Source organism: Triticum urartu, chromosome 5A (assembly GCF_056163025.1).
Source record: "Triticum urartu cultivar PI428250 chromosome 5A, HENAU_Tu73, whole genome shotgun sequence".
Taxonomy (NCBI): domain Eukaryota; kingdom Viridiplantae; phylum Streptophyta; class Magnoliopsida; order Poales; family Poaceae; genus Triticum; species Triticum urartu.
In genome coordinates this window covers 418,797,972-418,815,301 of record NC_141877.1, presented here as the reverse complement: position 1 = coordinate 418,815,301, position 17,330 = coordinate 418,797,972, and the positions used below count along the sequence as shown (strand labels likewise).

General features: G+C 45.3%; 1 protein-coding gene across 2 annotated transcripts; it reads left to right on the top strand.

The window, feature by feature from the left end:
• Nucleotides 1-1,626: 1,626 nt before the first annotated feature.
• On the top strand, nucleotides 1,627-16,671 carry LOC125509363 (alpha/beta-Hydrolases superfamily protein). Of its 2 annotated transcripts, XM_048674331.2 has the most exons (12): nucleotides 1,637-2,646; nucleotides 3,690-3,966; nucleotides 4,137-4,322; nucleotides 4,515-4,667; nucleotides 5,090-5,638; nucleotides 5,865-7,985; nucleotides 8,279-8,442; nucleotides 8,533-8,688; nucleotides 14,392-14,626; nucleotides 14,711-15,012; nucleotides 15,534-16,153; nucleotides 16,240-16,671. In XM_048674331.2, exons 1-11 carry the CDS (start codon nucleotides 1,886-1,888, stop codon nucleotides 15,826-15,828), a joined length of 5,199 nt encoding a protein of 1,732 aa, XP_048530288.1. In that variant the 5' UTR covers nucleotides 1,637-1,885; the 3' UTR covers nucleotides 15,829-16,153; nucleotides 16,240-16,671. The 2 variants fall into 2 exon arrangements, with proteins under 2 accessions (XP_048530289.1, XP_048530288.1); XM_048674332.2 differs by lacking the exons at nucleotides 14,711-15,012; nucleotides 15,534-16,153; nucleotides 16,240-16,671 and having other exon boundaries at nucleotides 1,627-2,646; nucleotides 14,313-14,454.
• Nucleotides 16,672-17,330: the final 659 nt, after the last annotated feature.

The following is a 17,330-nucleotide window of genomic DNA, read 5'->3' as shown; positions in this document are numbered from 1 at the left end:
TTTTTGAAATCTGAGAACATTTTTGAAATTCATGATTTTTTTAATCTGAGAACATTTTTAAAATAAAATTTGAAATATTTTTCCAATTTTGTGAAGATTTTTCAAATTCGTGTTTTTAAATGAATTATTTTAATTTGGGTACATTTTTGAAAAATCCAGTACATTTGAAATCCAAAATTTCCAAATTCTTTGGTGGCGTGCATCCGACCGATCGCCAACCAACGGATGGACTCCGCCGCCGGCTCCAGACACACCTCCTCGTAGACTACATCAACCAGTGACCTCAATGCCTAGCTGCCTCATCATCTCCTCAAGATCACCATCCATCATCCCTGAATCAGCTGCCTCTGTCATCATGGGAACCTTAGAAGCGTCGGTTAGAAGATATCTCCAGCCACCCAACTCCCTGAGAAAACTACTCCCTCCATTCCAAATTACTTATCGTGGTTTTAGTTTAAATTTGTATTAAAACCACGACGAGTAATTTGGAACGGAGGAAGTAGTAGCCAAGGCCCGGCAGCGCTTTGAGGGCTCCCCTTTGTTAGCACGTCGCATGTAAAGCTTCACTGAGCCCTTGGTTATAGTAATTCTGTTTTGTATGTAAAGCTCCGTATGTTTAGATTTATACCATGTTCGGCAATCCTCCATTCCTTCACTACAGAGCGGAGCGCCGTTCTAGCCGCTTTTCAAATTATAACTGCATGTCACTTTGCTCCGGAGCGGGAGGGAGTCCACGCATGCCCTTAATATCTTGCATCATAGGTAACTAAAAGAAGCTTCACCGGGAGCTTCAACTCTTACCGCTGAGATTAATGCACACGCCGCGAACGCTCACAGACAGTCCGGCTGACAGTGCGTGTGCCGTGATGAGCTACACGTATAAATAGATAACAACATACACATGTGTACATTTTCTTACATTGGCGGATGATGACGGTTCTAGAAATAAGTAGTGTCTTGCGAGTCAACCTATGATTGAGATGGTTAAGTGGACAGTGGTATCCCCAACCCATCAGGGTTTAAAATCCTGATGCTCGCATTATTCCTGAATTTATTTCAGAATTTCCGACGATGTGCTTTCAGTGGGAGGAGACGTTCCCGTCGACGACGAGGTACCTACGGTGACTTCGTAAATCTCAAGATAATGTGCCGGCTCAGTCTTTCAGAGGTGCTCATAGGGTAGGGTATGCATGTGTGCGTTTATAGGGATGAGCGTATGTGCGTGTATATGAGCGCTGTGTCTGTACTGATGTAAAAAAATTAGTGCCTTCGTTGCGGCTATTGTAGCTTTTTTTTTTAACATGCGGCTATTGTAGCTGCGAGTGAATCCCACCGTTTTGACCCTATAAAAATTAAAAGTTTATAAAACACATTCACTGTATAAAATGCACGGGAGGGACCAAAGACGCGCCGAGAAACCCCGGCTAGCCGCTCGAACGTTCCTCCCGTCTGTCCAGCCAGTCAGCCCCGCACGCACGGCACCGCATGCATGCCCGCCAGCGCTCGGCGCCACGCCCACGCGGTCGTTGCTCTCCACCGCCACATCCCTCCCCGCTCCCGCCCACGCCCACCAGAAGCCGCTCCTCGTGGCCCACGCAAGCCTCCTTCCCCGCCACCGTACGCGTAGCTCTCGGCCGACGGGGCCGCGCGCGCGCCAAGCCGCGACTAGGCCCCACGCACCAGCGACACGGACCCGTGGGCCCGCCCGCCCGCCGGTATAACGACGAACTGCCGGAGCTTTCCGCTCGAAAGGCCCAGGAGCCCTTTGCTTCCCGTCGACGTCCCGTCCTCCCCTTTTTTTCCCAATCCGGCTCCGCCTCTCCCCACCACCGCTTCCCTCGCCGCCCCCACTCCACCACCAGCTTCCCCCGCAGGCTCTGCGCTGATGCTTCTCCGCCCGGCCCCCTCCCCGCCGCCGCCCCGCTTCCCCGCGGCCAGCAGGAGCGCCGCCCCCGCCACCGCGCCCTTCTTCCTCGTGCTGCGGCGCCGGCAGCGCCGGCGCCGCCACCGCCCGCACGCCCGCCTCCGCGCCTCCCTCTCCGACCTCCTCGCCAGCCTCCCGGCCTCGCTCGCGCTCGTCGGCCCCGCGGCTGCGGCCGCCGCGGCCGCCGTCGTATCCTCCATCGCCCCCCCGTCCTCCTACCTCCGGAGCGGCCTCCCTCCCCCCAGCTCCCCCGATCACGAGTCCGACGACGCCGCCGCCGCCGGCGAGTGGATCCTCTTCACCAGCCCGACGCCCTTCAACCGCTGCGTGCTGCTGCGGTGCCCGTCCGTGTCCTTCGAGGACGGGGGTGTGCTGCTCGACGGCATCAACGAGCGCCTGCTCACCCAGGACCGCCACTACGTCAACCTCAGCCGGGGCAGCATCCCCGCCGCGCCCGCCGGGCAGGGCACCGGCGAGGTGTCCTACCAGCGGCTCTGCATCCCCCTGGAGGACGGCGGGGTGATCGCGCTTGACTGGCCCGCTAATCTGGATCTGGACAAGGAGCATGGGCTCGATTCCACGGTGCTCCTCGTGCCCGGCACCCCCGAGGGCAGCATGGACAGGGGCATCGAGATGTTCGTGCTGGATGCGCTCAAGAATGGCTACTTCCCCATTGTCATGAACCCCAGAGGCTGCGGCGGATCACCGCTTACTACGCCAAGGTGAAGTTACTCACTATACCTCTTTCACAGTCTGCGATTCCGCACATTTAGCACGCATAGCATATCATTGTTGGAGTAAATTACTAGGCGTCAGAAGCAGTTCTCTATGCCCAATTTCCGGGCTATTATATCGCGGTGACAGAAACAGTGATTAAGAGTGAACTGTATGTATCTGGAAATTGCTATATTATTTGTTGCTTGGATCATATTTACAAACTTGAGTACTAAATTGACCAACATATATTCTAACAGGAAATAGCATATGCTTGCTGTCTGTACATAATTTTGAATTTTGGTACTCCCTTCTCCGAGACCCATAATATAAGATGTTACTACATCCAATATGTGAGTATATTGAATGATTGCTTACGGCTCTAGAAAACTTAAGTTTATGAGAGCCAAAACAGATCAGTAAGTGCAGCTTCAAAGCTGTAGGAAGTACTCCCTCCGTCCCATAATATAAGATGTTAATTACTACATCCAATATGTGAGTATATTGAATGTAATAAGATCTTATATTATGGGATGGAGGGAGTATTTTGTTATTGCAACGTGATATTGTCAAGTAAAGTTCAGCCAGTGTAGTGAAGCATAGTATTACTGTACTAGTTTCTTACCTGTTACTGCTGTTACTGTTATTTTATCGAGCCGTAAGCAATCATTTGTGATACTGAGAATTCTTGTAATCCGGAAACATCAGGGACCTCTAGTGATTGCTATGCCGTTGACTTAATTCACCCCTTCTATAGAGGAACATCATTGCAACACTGTACTCTGTTGATGGTTATACACAAGTTTTGATGCGTTGCAATCAGTGGCGGAGCTATGTTGGGGCAGGGGGGGGGGCAGCCTTGGATGAATTTCTGAAGAATTTTTTTTAGGAAGTCTTAGATTAGAATGTTTTTAACATTTGCCCCCCCCCCCCCCAAACACTGATGATTTGCGTTTCGACCCCCATTGATTTTCGGCTAGCTCCGCCACTGGTTGCAATGACATATATCTTGCCCAAAATTGTAGCTCTTCTAAACAAACTTCTTCTGTAGGTTATTTACAGCAGCTGACAGTGATGACATCTGCACAACGATCCGCTTTATAAACAGCAAAAGGCCATGGACGACAATAATGGGTGTTGGGTGGGGTTATGGTGCCAATATGCTGACAAAGTACCTTGTGGAAGCTGGAGAGTCTACTCCTCTTACGGCTGCTGTTTGTATTGACAATCCTTTTGACCTACAGGAAGCAACAAGAACATTTCCTCATAATATCGCTCTTGATCAAAAGCTCACAGCTGGCTTGGTTGATATTCTGCGTGCGAATAAGGTTGTGACCCCACACTAGTAGTGTCTCCTTTCCACATCTTGTAAACAGAGCAATAGCGTAAGCTGTGCATGTTAAATAACTTGACCAACCAGCTGCCCCTGAGATGGCCTGCATTTGCAAGCAGTCTTTCTTCTCCAGAGTAGGACATTTAGTCTGTTTTATTGTTTCAGGAACTCTTTCAAGGAAAGGATAAAGACTTTGATGTCCAAAAGGCTTTATCGGCGAACTGTTTGCGTGACTTTGATGGAGCAATATCCATGGTTTCACATGGGTTTGCTAATGTTGATGACTTCTATTCGGAAAATAGCGTGAGGCCTTCAGTTGCCAGTTTGAAAATACCTGTTCTCTTTATACAGGTATAAGCCTAATGTTCTTTTTAATCAGTCTAATGTTCTTTCGAATCAGTCTAATGTTCTTTTTGAAATTTTTATATCAATCCAATGTTAGGATATGTGAATGTATTAACTCCCAGATTATGCTAAAATCCAGCTACATGCTCTGTCAATACTGCCTTTCTGGTTATCTAACTTCGAAGCCATATCTTGCAGAGTGATGATGGGACTGTGCCACTTATGTCAGTACCGCGTAGTTCAATATCAGAAAATCCTTTTACCAGCCTTCTCCTTTGTTCTTGTGTACACTCAACTGGATTCACCTTTGAGAGATACACTGAATTATGGTGCCAGAATCTTACCCTAGAGGTAAACATTGCCATTTTTTATTTTGACTCCAATAGAGACATTTTTGTACCACCTCAAAGAAGAGTATATTTTATCTTCAACGTGATCTCTAATCCAGCTCCCTGCTGTTGAAGGTTTCCACATAAAAAACAACAAAACGTGTGTGCTTTGTGTGTGGGCACGCACACGTGCATGCTTACTCATAATGTGTTAGCTGACTCTCTTGAGACTGCTTTATCCCTTTTCTTTGGTCTACTAGTGTTTATTTAACTTCTTATTTAGATGCATGAGTTGATCCATTTTAAGTGATGGCACCAAACTCTTTTGCTTGCAGTCCCCATGGTATTTAGCATTCTTATGGATCGCTTCTGCAATTACTTACTTCATGTTGTCATGTTGCTCATTTCAGCTGTCACGTTAAATTGGTCTTTGGGTTTATGCAGTGGTTGTCAGCAGTGGAGTTTGCTCTTCTTAAGGGTCGTCATCCGCTTATCAAAGATGTGGATATCACCGTTAACCCATCCAAAGGTCTAGCATTCACCGTACCTCAACCGAATGATAATAAGGTCCCCAAAGAGGACAATTTTCATGAGCAAGCTCAGTTTTTTCTCTCTAATAATTTTCCCCATGGAATAAATGGGCTGCTCAATGATTCTGCAAATGGATATTCTGGTGCTCAAAATAGCAAAAATGGCCTGTTAAAAGATAATGGTGATATAGGCAGAATAATCAAAGAGGCTGATGAACAGGAGCCAGAAGAGATTCCTGAAGATATTGAAAAAGGTCATGTATCTGGTGCTCAAAATAGCAAAAATGGGCTGTTAAAAGATAATGGTGATGTAGGCAGGATAATCAAAGAGGCTGATGAAGAGGAGCCAGAAGAGATTCCTGAAGATGTTGAAAAAGGTCATGTACTACAATCAGCAGGTCTTGTGATGAATATGCTGGATGCTACAATGCCTGGCACTCTGGATGATGATCAAAAGAACAAGGTATAGTAGATCTAGATAATATTCTCTGTTGAGTCAAATTTCTCCATGCCTTATAGTATTCCATTTCCAAGGTCATAGGCCAATCATGGGAGGTTATTTTCTGTTCATCGTGTAATTTATGATGCTTATGGAAGCACTGAGTTTTAAATAGGAAAACTCAAATTTTCTTGCTGTAGTCTTGTGAGAAATGCGTCAAGCTGCTTACATGTTTCTTTCTTGCCATAAGGTTCTGGTGGCAGTAGAACAAGGTGAATCTCTTGTAAAAGCTCTAGAAGAAGCTGTACCTGAAGATGTGCGTGAAAAGCTTACGTCGTCTGTGACTGAAATTTTACAATCTAAACGACACAATTTCAATTTGGATGCATTGAAGCGCGGCTGGACCAATGCAAGATCAACCACCAAGACTGTTGTCCAAGAAAAGGTCAAAGAGTCAGACCATGAGAGTGGAGCTAAGGATGCCAAAATTCTTGACCAGAACAGGAGTGTTACATCCATTGGTGAGGGAGACCAAAAAGAGACTAATCTGACCTCAAACGACAACAATTCTGCTGATGGTATCGATTTATCACAAGCAAAGCCTGTAGGAACTGGAATCGAAATGGGAAGTGAACAGACTCAACTCGATAAATCTGAGAAAGATAACTCTGGAGTGAATGAAAGCAGTGAAGAGAAGCAAGAGGCCGATCAGGGCAGTGTAACAGAACCAAAGCATCTTTCCAATGATCCATCAACAGCCAACTCAAAAGGAACTCCCAGGGAGCAAGTGCAGTCGGCAGATGTTACAGCAGAGCAGAATCCACAGTCCAATATGGTAGACAAGGAAGTTGATGTAGTTCATGCCAATGAAGATACGGTTGCACTTAATGTTGTTGATCAGAGCACACAAATCTCTAAAACAGAAGAATCTAAACATCCGTCAGTTAATAATGTGAGACAGGCATTGGATGCCTTAACTGATTTTGATGACTCGACTCAAATGGCTGTCAATAGTGTGTTCGGAGTTATTGAAAATATGATTGACCAGTTTCAAAAGCACAAGGACTCTGAGGACAGGGAGAATTCTGCTGGAGCCACCGATAAACCTCCTGTTGATGAGACAAAGTCTGATGTGATGGTGGATGTGGACAATGAGTTAAGTGGAAAGGACAAAAATCCATCATCATCTGGTGAATCACAACATAATACTTCTGTTAAAGCTCGTTCAATCATGTCTGAAGATCATAATTTTAGTGAGAAAAAATCTGATTTGAACACTGTCCCACCTTCGAAAGGAAAAATCAGAAATTCTCAAAGAAATATACCTGGAAATGATGTTGATGGTGATGTTGCAAAGATAGTGAGTGGCTCACCTGATTACTTGTTGGACGTAGCTGCCAGTTCTTATTTGAAGGTGCAGTATGCTTTGTACCTTCATGAATATCTTACAAGGCAACTGCAACTTGAGTCACCAGATTTGAACTCGGCAACTGATCTTTTCCTTGATCCGCAAGAGGGTAAATGGAAACTAGCAGATCAAATGGACAATGTGCAAGGTGACATTTCTATATCTGGAAAATATAGCTTCGTTAATGAAGGGATCAAGCATGCAGATTCCTCCCAAGCTCCACCTAGGACAGGCAATGTTATTTTGCCACCATACTCAGCTCTGCGAAATTTTGCAGACTCTGAAACCAAAAGGAAGGTAATTGAGAAGTTGCCTGGTAATGCTTTGAGACAGACACTCACATACTTTATTAGTGATGAGTTAACAAATACTCTCAAAACTGAAGTTGGTCGCAGACTGGGGATAACAAAAGCTGAGAAACTTCAAAGAAGTCTTGCACATGATGTAGAACGACTCGCTACTCAAGTTTCTAGAACTATTGTCCATGACTCTGAGTTATACAGAGCAACATCTGTGCAGAGGAATCCAACGACTGTGAAATTTGGTGTGGTCCATGGCGAAAATGTTGTTGAAGCTGTATCAACTGCAGTTCTGCAATCTCATGATCTGAGGAAGGTTCTTCCAGTGGGTGTGATAGTTGGCGTAACTTTAGCGTCCTTGAGAAACTACTTCCATGTTGGTGTCTCTAAGCATGACAACCTTACAAAAGCTGCGGTCAAGTCAGGAATTTTGGATGAGGATCTTATTGTTCAGGATGCTGACGAAGGAAATATGGATAATCTTTCCACACAGAAAGAGGCAAATGCTGATCTTTGCACACAAAAAGAAGCAAATACAGATTATTATATCGAAAAACCCGGTGAGCACAAGCAACAGGAGATAACAAAGTCAGATGGTAAAGGCATGATGGTTGGGGCTGTAACGGCTGCCCTAGGTGCTTCTGCATTCGTAGCACATCATCAAGTAAGCAAATAATGCCATGTTGTTTCATTTTTGTTCATAATTAAGCTGGATGGAAATAAAACACATGGATACTGGAGTCCGGCTCAGCCTTTTGTTTGAACATAGTCCAAATATCTGTAGTATTAGGTACTAGTTCTCATTGATCAGTTGTCACAAGTTCAAGAGTGCACAAAGGTTGTTCCTTATAGTGCGTTCCATGTTGCATATTTGAGTTATTCTTGATTCCTAATTATTATTGTTGAAATATTCTGTTAATTATTCATTCTAACAATACAGATTTTTTTATATCTCAGCAAAAGAATGCTGAAGAGCATGATAGCAGCACACAGCATAATCTTGACGACACTGAACTGGAAAAGAGCCAGAACAACTTAGTGAGAAGCTTTGCTGAGAAAGCCATGTCTGTTGCAGCTCCGGTGGTACCCAAGAAGGGTGGTGGTGAACTTGATCACGATAGGTCTGTTTAATGTTGCCATTGCATTTATCATCTTTATTCTCTCTTTGTTGTCTTGTGAATACCCTTACCATGTCTGTCTTTTGGCAACAGGCTCGTTGCTGTTCTAGCTGAACTAGGGCAAAGAGGTGGAATTTTGAAATTTGTGGGGAAACTTGCTCTGCTCTGGGGAGGTATTCGTGGTGCTTTGAGCTTGACTGACAGGCTCATCTTGTTCTTACGTATCAGTGAACGTAACTTATTTCAGAGGTTAGTTCTTCCAACTTATAATTTTCTCCAGAAATATATGCAGATAGAGAAGAAACATAAATTCAAATGTCATATATCATCAATAGATTATGTTAGCAGGATATGGAAGTTTTAAAATGGCTGGCAGGATGCCCCTGGGTCGCATTGAATTTTGAATCAGCAAACCATAAGTTCCGATCATTTTTTAGTTTCCTACACTACATCAATCACCTTGTAGAACTAGTTGCAAGTTTGCGACATGATAACACCATAAGTTTCATATATCAGCATAGCCTTATTTTGTAAGCATCACGAGTGTTATCAATGAATGGCTCGTTCTGTACTGTAGCGGTTAGATGAACAATGGTTTGTGTGCGACTTGCGGTAAACGTCTTGCCTTTCCTGGCAGACGTGTTGCGTGTTATATAGCGGGGTTGCGAGCCCAAATACGCGTACAAGTTGGTTAGGAGATTACATCTTGGAAAGGAAGAAAAGCTAGAGATAAAGAAGATAAAGATTACAAGATACTTATCTAACTAACTACTCCTGGTGAACTTCTCCTTGTACACGCAAGGCATGTGCAATATTATCATCATGTTTGACACCCTCCCTTAATCACAACTTCATTAGGTTGAGATTATGCTTGAAGTCTTCAAAACTTCTTGTAGGCAAAGCTTTGGTAAAGCCATCAGCAACTTGGTCTTGAGAATGAATAAACCGAATATCCAAAAGCTTATTTGCAACTCTTTCTCGAACAAAGTGAAAATCTATTTCAATGTGCTTGGTCCTAGCATGAAAGACTGGATTTGCTGACAAATAGGTGGCACCTAAATTATCACACCACAGACATGGAGCTCTAGTGCTTTTTATACCTAGTTCCTTTAAAATTGATTGCACCCATATGATCTCTGCTGTTGCATTAGCCAATGCTTTGTATTCTGCCTCTGTACTGGACCTTGAAACTGTGGCTTGCTTTCTTGCACTCCAAGATATCAAATTTGGTCCGAGGAATACCGCAAAACCACCAGTTGAGCGTCTATCATCTAAACACCCAGCCCAGTCTGAGTCAGAAAAGGCACTGACAAGTGCAGAGGATGACTTGCTGAAGTTTAGGCCAATGTTCAATGTGTTTTTCACATATCTTACTATACGTTTTGCAGCAGTCATGTGAACAGTGGTAGGTGCATGAAGAAACTGACATACTTTATTGACAGCAAAAGAAATATCTGGTCTAGTCAATGTTAAGTATTGAAGTGCACCTACCAGGCTCCTGTATTTTGTACTATTTTCTGAATTCAGATGCTCTCCTTCAACAAGAGACAATTTTTCTGTTCTAGACAAAGGAGTAGGTGCAGACTTACAACTTTGCAATTTTTACCAAGTCTGTTGCATACTTTTCTTGAGAGAGGTGAAGACCATTCTTGTGTTGTTTGACCTCAATACCAAGAAAGTAGTGTAGATCTCCTAGATCCTTTAGAGCAAACTCTGCACTTAAATCCTTCGACAATGCTGTTATTGCTTCATCAGATGAACTTGTTACAATTATATCATCAACATAAATGAGAACAAATATGGATATTCTTGACTTGTTATAGATAAATAACAAAGTGTCAGACTTTGAAGGAACAAAACCAAGTGTTTGCATCTTTTTACTGAGGCGAGAATACCATGCTCTTGGAGCCTGTTTCAACCCATACAAGGCCTTGTCAAGTTTGCACACATGAAGTGGTGCCTGTGCATTTACAAACCCAGGAGGTTGTTTCATGTAAACCTCTTCTTCCAGAACACCATGGAGGAACGCGTTCTGAACATCTAGCTGTCGTAGACTCCATCCCCTAGACACAACAATGGACAAGACAAGGCGTATGGTAGCAGCTTTAACAACCGGACTAAATGTGTCCTCATAGTCAATACCATACCTTTGTTTGAACCCCTTTGCAACGAGTCTAGCTTTGTAATGATCAATGGTTCCATCAGCTTTTCTTTTTATCCTAAAGACCCACTTACAGTCAATAAGATTTTTACCTTTTCTTGAAGGGGCCAAGTGCCATGTTTTATTTTTCCTTAGTGCCACAATTTCATCATGCATTGCCTTTCTCCAATTAGCATCTCCAAGTGCTTCTTCAAGAGTGTTGGGTTCTCCTGGTTCACCTGTTGAACAAATCATTCCATGTTTTGTAATATGTTTATAATCAATAGGTTTAATTTTGCCTTGCTGTAGCCGTGTGCGACGTGGAGCAGTAGCAGGAGCCGCTACAGAGAGCCCCGGCACAGAGGATCCCACGCCTGGATCAGCCTGATCCCCCCCCCCCCCCCGATCCCAAGGAGGATCCGGACGCAGCTCGAGAACTGGTGGTGTCGGCAGCGTCAGGTTGATCGGGATCTTCTGCGGTCGTCTGCTGCGGCGCAAGCGGCAAACCAGCCACAGAAGATCTGGGCCGAGCCGCATCATCATTGCCTCGTGATTGCCCGGGCCCGGCCTCGTCAGGATCTGTCCCCGCCTCAGCCCGGCGAGTCGCTGCCCGCCGCTTGTAGACGACTGGTTGGGCCTCAGGCCGCACGCGGCCCAGGCCAGCGCCAGCCTGCCATCTGCTGGACGGTGATTGGTGCGGACGAGGGGAGTCACCGTGGCCATCCGATTCAGCGCGCCCACCTGCGGCTGTCGCAGCAGATTCGCTGCAAGGCACCGATCCCGAGGGGGATTCGCTGCACGGCAGCACCTGGGCAGATCCCGAGGGAGATTTGCTCCCCAGCTCAGGGCACATAAAATATGGATCTGCTGCCGTATTTTCTTCACCATTTGCGACGATTTCTTCACGAATTTTTGCTGCATCACCACAAGACTCATAAAGGCTATTAGTAGTAGGGTTAGTCATATGATCATCACAATTATTAATGCCCCCTTGATCATAGCCAGAGAGGTGAGGTGGTAAAAGCAAGATTTCCTTGCGTAAGAGAGCTCCGGCATTGGGATGTAGATGAGCGAAAGGAAATTTGGTCTCATCGAACACGACATCACGTGAGATGTAAACCCGTCCGGTGGAGATGTCAAGGCACTTGACACCTTTGTGCTGGGCACTATAGCCAAGAAACGCACATTGTTTGGACCTATACATGAGCTTGCGGTTATTGTACGGACGGAGATTTGGCCAACAGGCACATCCAAAAACACGAAGAGATGTGTAGTCTGGTTTGACATGGAGGAGGCGTTCCATAGGTGTTTCATTATTGATGACACGGCTAGGAAGCATGTTGATGATATGGACAGCTGTAAGAAACGCCTCGTCCCAAAATTTGAGGGGCATGGACGCCCCTGCTAGAAGAGCTAAACCGACCTCAACTATGTGCCTATGCTTGCGTTCGGCCGACCCGTTTTGTTGATGAGTGTGTGGGCATGACACATGGTGGGATATGCCTATATTTTGGAAGAAGGAATTGAGTTTCTCGTATTCCCCTCCCCAATCGGATTGGACAGCTATAATTTTGCTGTCAAACTTCCTTTCAACAAGTGCTTGGAAGTTTTTAAACACTTGAAACACATCGGACCTTTTTTTAAGGAGATAGATCCATGAGAACTTGCTGTAGTCATCGATGAAACTCACATAGTAGGCAGAGGAGGGAGCAGGCCCCCACACATCAGAGAAAATCAGTTGCAAAGGCTTAGTGGAGACACTAGTAGATATGGGATATGGTAATTGATGACTTTTGGCACACTGACATGAATCACAAATAGTTTCAATATTTCGCTCACCAACAAACGGGAGCTTATTTTTCCTAAGTAACTTTTCAACTAAGGAAAAAGAGGCATGTCCTAGACGATCGTGCCACCGTGTGGACGAAAGCTTGATAGCACCACAAGCTTGTTTATTGGATCTTCTGAACTCCGGAATCAACGGGTAGAGCCCTCGAACGCATCTACCTCGATAAAGAACTTTCCTCGTGGCCTGATCCTTGATCAAAAAGAAATAAGGATGAAACTCGAGAAAAACATGATTGTCAATGGCGATTCTATGAACAGACAGAAGATTTTTGTGGGCACTAGGAACATGCAAGATTCTTTTGAGATGTATTTTGCGACTAGGGGTATTAATAATTGAATGACCAATGTGACGAATACCCATACCTTCACCACTGGCCGTATGGATTTGATCCTTGCCACGATATTTTTCCTTCATGGTGACTTTCTCAAGCTCGTTGGTGATGTGGTTTGTGGCACCACTGTCAACATACCAGTTTGTGTCGATCCCATAGGAGCCATCGGCAGCCGCAGCCACCTTTTCTTCGTCTTGTGAGGAGTCACCATCATCCTCTTCGTAGCGGTACCAACAATCCTTCGCTGTGTGACCGGGCTTGCCACAAATTTGGCAGCAAGGTAAGTCCGGACGGGATCTGTTGGAGCTGCCGCCACGACGCCCTTTTGCGCTGCCGGAGCGCCCGCCGCCACGAGCGTTGTTGGAGTAGCCGTCACTGCCGCCGGATCCGAACCTCCCCTTGCCACGAGAGGAGGCACGAGAGCGAGAGCCACCGCTGCGGCCTCTGGAGGCGGAGTTTGCCGACGACTTGAAGCCGCCGCCGGAGCCGTTGTACTGCGCCATGCGTTGATCAAAATTACTGAGCATGGAAAAGAGTTCATCAAGTGTTACCGGAGTGACGCGGGCGTCCAGGGCAGAAATGAGGGGCTGGTAGTCCTGGTCTAGCCCATGGATGATGTAGGACATGAGTTCATCGTCCTGGATGGGTTTGCCCGCTGCGGCGAGCTCATCGGCGAGGCCCCTCATGGCGGCGAAGTAGGCGGCCACCGATTGGTTGCCCTTCTGCGCATTGATCAGCGCTGTACGGATGTTGTTGACGCGGCTGAGTGACTGCGACGAGAACATGCTCTCCAGCGCCACCCAGAGTTCCCTCGCCGTGGTGATCGCGGTCACCGTGACGAGCACCTCCTTTGAGAGGTTTTGGAGCAGGTATCCCAGGACCTGCTGGTCCTCCCTCACCCAAATTGGATGAAGAGGATTTGGCCCCTCGGTTTCCTTCCCAGCAGCATCTTTGGTGATGTGGGTTTTGGCCGGCTCGGTGGACGTGCCGTCGACGTAGTGGAAGACGCCGGCGCCCCGCAGTTGCGGCGTGATCTGTGTCCGCCATAGGATGTAGTTGGTGCGGGAGAGTTTCTCCGTTACTCCACCGCTGAGCGACTACTGGGAGGAGGAGGAGGAGGAAGACATGGCTGCGCACGGAGATGGGATAGCTAGGGTTTAGTGGAAGAAGATTGCTCTGTATACCATGTGCGACTTGCGGTAAACGTCTTGCCTTTCCTGGCAGACGTGTTGCGTGTTATATAGCAGGGTTGCGAGCCCAAATACGCGTACAAGTTGGTTAGGAGATTACATCTTGGAAAGGAAGAAAAGCTAGAGATAAAGAAGATAAAGATTACAAGATACTTATCTAACTAACTACTCCTGGTGAACTTCTCCTTGTACACGCAAGGCATGCGCAATATTATCATCATGTTTGACAGTTTCATTAATTTTTTTCTTACTGCAAGTGTACTATGAAATCAGGAATACTGAACCCACCCCTTCATATATTATGGTGGTGGATTTTCTGCTGATTAGACATGTTAGTTACCCCCTCTATTATCTGCTGATCAGGAATACAGAGGGAGTGTACATTTTCATGGTAATGTCTTATTATCATGCTGTGCTTAACTCGCCCTTATCAAATTCATAGGATCATGGGATTTTCCTTCATGGTACTTGTTCTATGGTCTCCTGTTGTGATTCCTTTACTGCCAACTCTTGTTCAAAGCTGGACAATAAGCGCTTCAACAGGAATTGTTGGGGATGCTTGCATTGTTGGTCTGTATGTCTCTATAATGATACTTGTAATGCTATGGGGAAAAAGAATACGTGGCTATGAGAATCCAGTTGAGCAATATGGGATGAATCTTGCATCTTCATCAAGGGTATGATCATTGCTTAGTCTCGTGTGCAAATATCTGTCAAATGTTCCTGGCACATTAACATGACAACTAAACCTTTGATTGCAGCTGCAAGAATTTTTCCAAGGTCTTGTCGGAGGCGTGTCTGTCGTTTGGCTGGTGCATTCGATAAGCATTTTACTTGGCTTTGCAACTTTTCGAGAAGGGACGCCTTCGTTCTTACCATTTGATCTTCTCAAATCTTCAAGAAATGTATTGTTGCCAGCTCTTAGAGGGTTTATCACAGCAACTAGCATTTCTGTGGTGGAAGAAGTGGTTTTCAGATCATGGCTTCCAGAAGAAGTTGCAGTTGATCTTGGTTACTACAATGCTATTCTGATGTCTGGAGTTGCTTTTTCTCTGATTCACCGGTAATATCCAGTCGAGCCACCATCCCTTCTGTTATTTCACTACTTAATTTTTCAGCACATGGTTCATGTTACTACTGGTAGTTCTCATGGCGATCGTAATTAAATTTGGGATCTAAAACCCATGAGCAGCTGAGCGTGATTTGGGGGGCAATCATTAAAACCCGTGAGCAACTGAGCGGCGTGGTTCCGCAGACGTTACTGTAGTGGGGTGGGTGTGGGAACTGGGTGAAGGACACAAGCAGGGGAGGGGAGTGGCAGAAAATGGGATGGATTGAGTACAGTTTTTTTTAAAGAAATTGGTCTATGGTTAGTCGAACATAGAAGTGCCTAGCAATCCTACAAAATAAAGCTTGCTACAGATTAGGACCTTTCTGTAGCAACCTTGAAAAATGTTTATAATATAAAGTGATTTAAGGTGCAACAGTTGTGTGGGTTGATTTATATTATTTTTTTGCACCAAGCATGATCTGTTGTGAGACCAAGTAATAAAAGGTGTTAACATTTTTACAAATGAATGGCAGGTCTCTACCTTCAGTACCAGGCTTCGTGCTACTTTCCCTGGTGCTTTTTGGGCTTAAGCAAAGAACGCAAGGGAATCTCGCTGCACCAATTGGCCTGCGATCTGGAATTATGACTGCTAGTTATCTCACACAAACCACTCGCATTATTGCATTCAAACCTGAAACTCCATTCTGGATGATTAGTACCTATCATCTTCATCCGTTTGATGGTGCGGTTGGCTTAAGTATTTGTGCGTTACTTGCGATCCTTTTCTTCCCTCAAAGACCTGTTCAGAAGGATACATCTGTGTCATGAGAATTGGGAGGACCCACAAAAGTACTCTTTGAGGCCAGTTTCAACAAGATATCACGGCTGCACAAAACGTGAGCACCGAAGGGCTGCTCCAGTGTATACTATGTTAGCTCACACTAACGCACTGTAACGTGCTCGAAAAAGAGCACCCAGCTAGCTGCTTGATTACACCGAGGGGTGCTGCCGATGGATTGGAGCTGTGGGGGTTTCATACCCTTACCAAATTTGTATACTAGTTTCTGGACTCTTGACGGATGAACTCTGTTATCGGTCGTGGTAACAACAAAAACTCCGAGCAGGAATGATTTGTTTCGTTCATCATTATAAGGTATGTATGTTTTAACTGCAATTATACTTTGTTTCCTGTCTGCTAAATTATTAACTCGGCTCTGTTCAATGTCATTGCGAATGCAGGTGGGGCAGTGTCGTATAAACTACCCAGGAAGCTGGATATATCTTGGAGAGAAACTAGCAGATATCATAATGTGAAGTCAATACTTGCGCCATTTGGTGGATTATGTGTGCTGACTGCCTTAACTTCTTTTAGAGATACTTCATGCTGACTAATAGGTGTATAGGTTTGTTCTTAGATCTAATTAAGCCTCCTTTTGATATTTCGGAACACAAGCATGTCCAAGTTTTGGGGTAGAAAATTTTGACAGCATATACTGTATGTAGAAGATAGTCACATGCCAGAGTTAGCTGATACAGTACATCATACACAGTTGTGTATCTTCCTCGATGACAGAATCTCACTGACTGTAAGGTTCAGTGCAAGTATAATGTTGCCTATATGTATAGAAGAATCCGTTGAGACCCACAAAGAGAAACAGCCATTTTGTACTATGTGTGATATTTGCATAATAATGTAATACTTTGCCTCGACTTCTCACATAGGCTCCAACGCACGTCGCACGGGTCGATTCCTCGGGGCTTGGAGCAAGAACCTTTTGTAAAAGCTTCAGCTTCACATGGCTTCAAGGCCATTCTTCATTTTGACCCGGCAATGAGACACTTCCTACTATCACCGGAAGAGAGACATTCGGACACTTTGAGGGAGATGCTAGCACAAGATTTTACCGTACAAATGCAAGAAGGCGGAAGAACTTCATCCATGGATTGAGGCGTCATAATGGTTGGTGACATCGCACAACGGTGATGGAGAGATCAAGGAAGAAGCAGCGTCCTTGTATTAATAACCTTCATCTAGGGAGATTTTCCACATCCACAGCGATCAAGAAAGAAGCAGCGTCCTTGTATTAATAACCTTCACCTAGGGAGATTTTCCCCCATCCACGCAAATGCAAGAAGGCGGAAGTACTTCATCCATGGACTGTCGATTGTGGCATGAAAATGGTCGATGACATTGCACAAGGAAAAGGGAACCATGAAAGCAATCATGGGGAGGGTTATCTCTCACTGGACTAATTTCAATTGGAAGGTTCTAAACATCATGGGTATCCTTGATGGCATTGACAACCTTTTAACGAATTCTTGCGGCATAA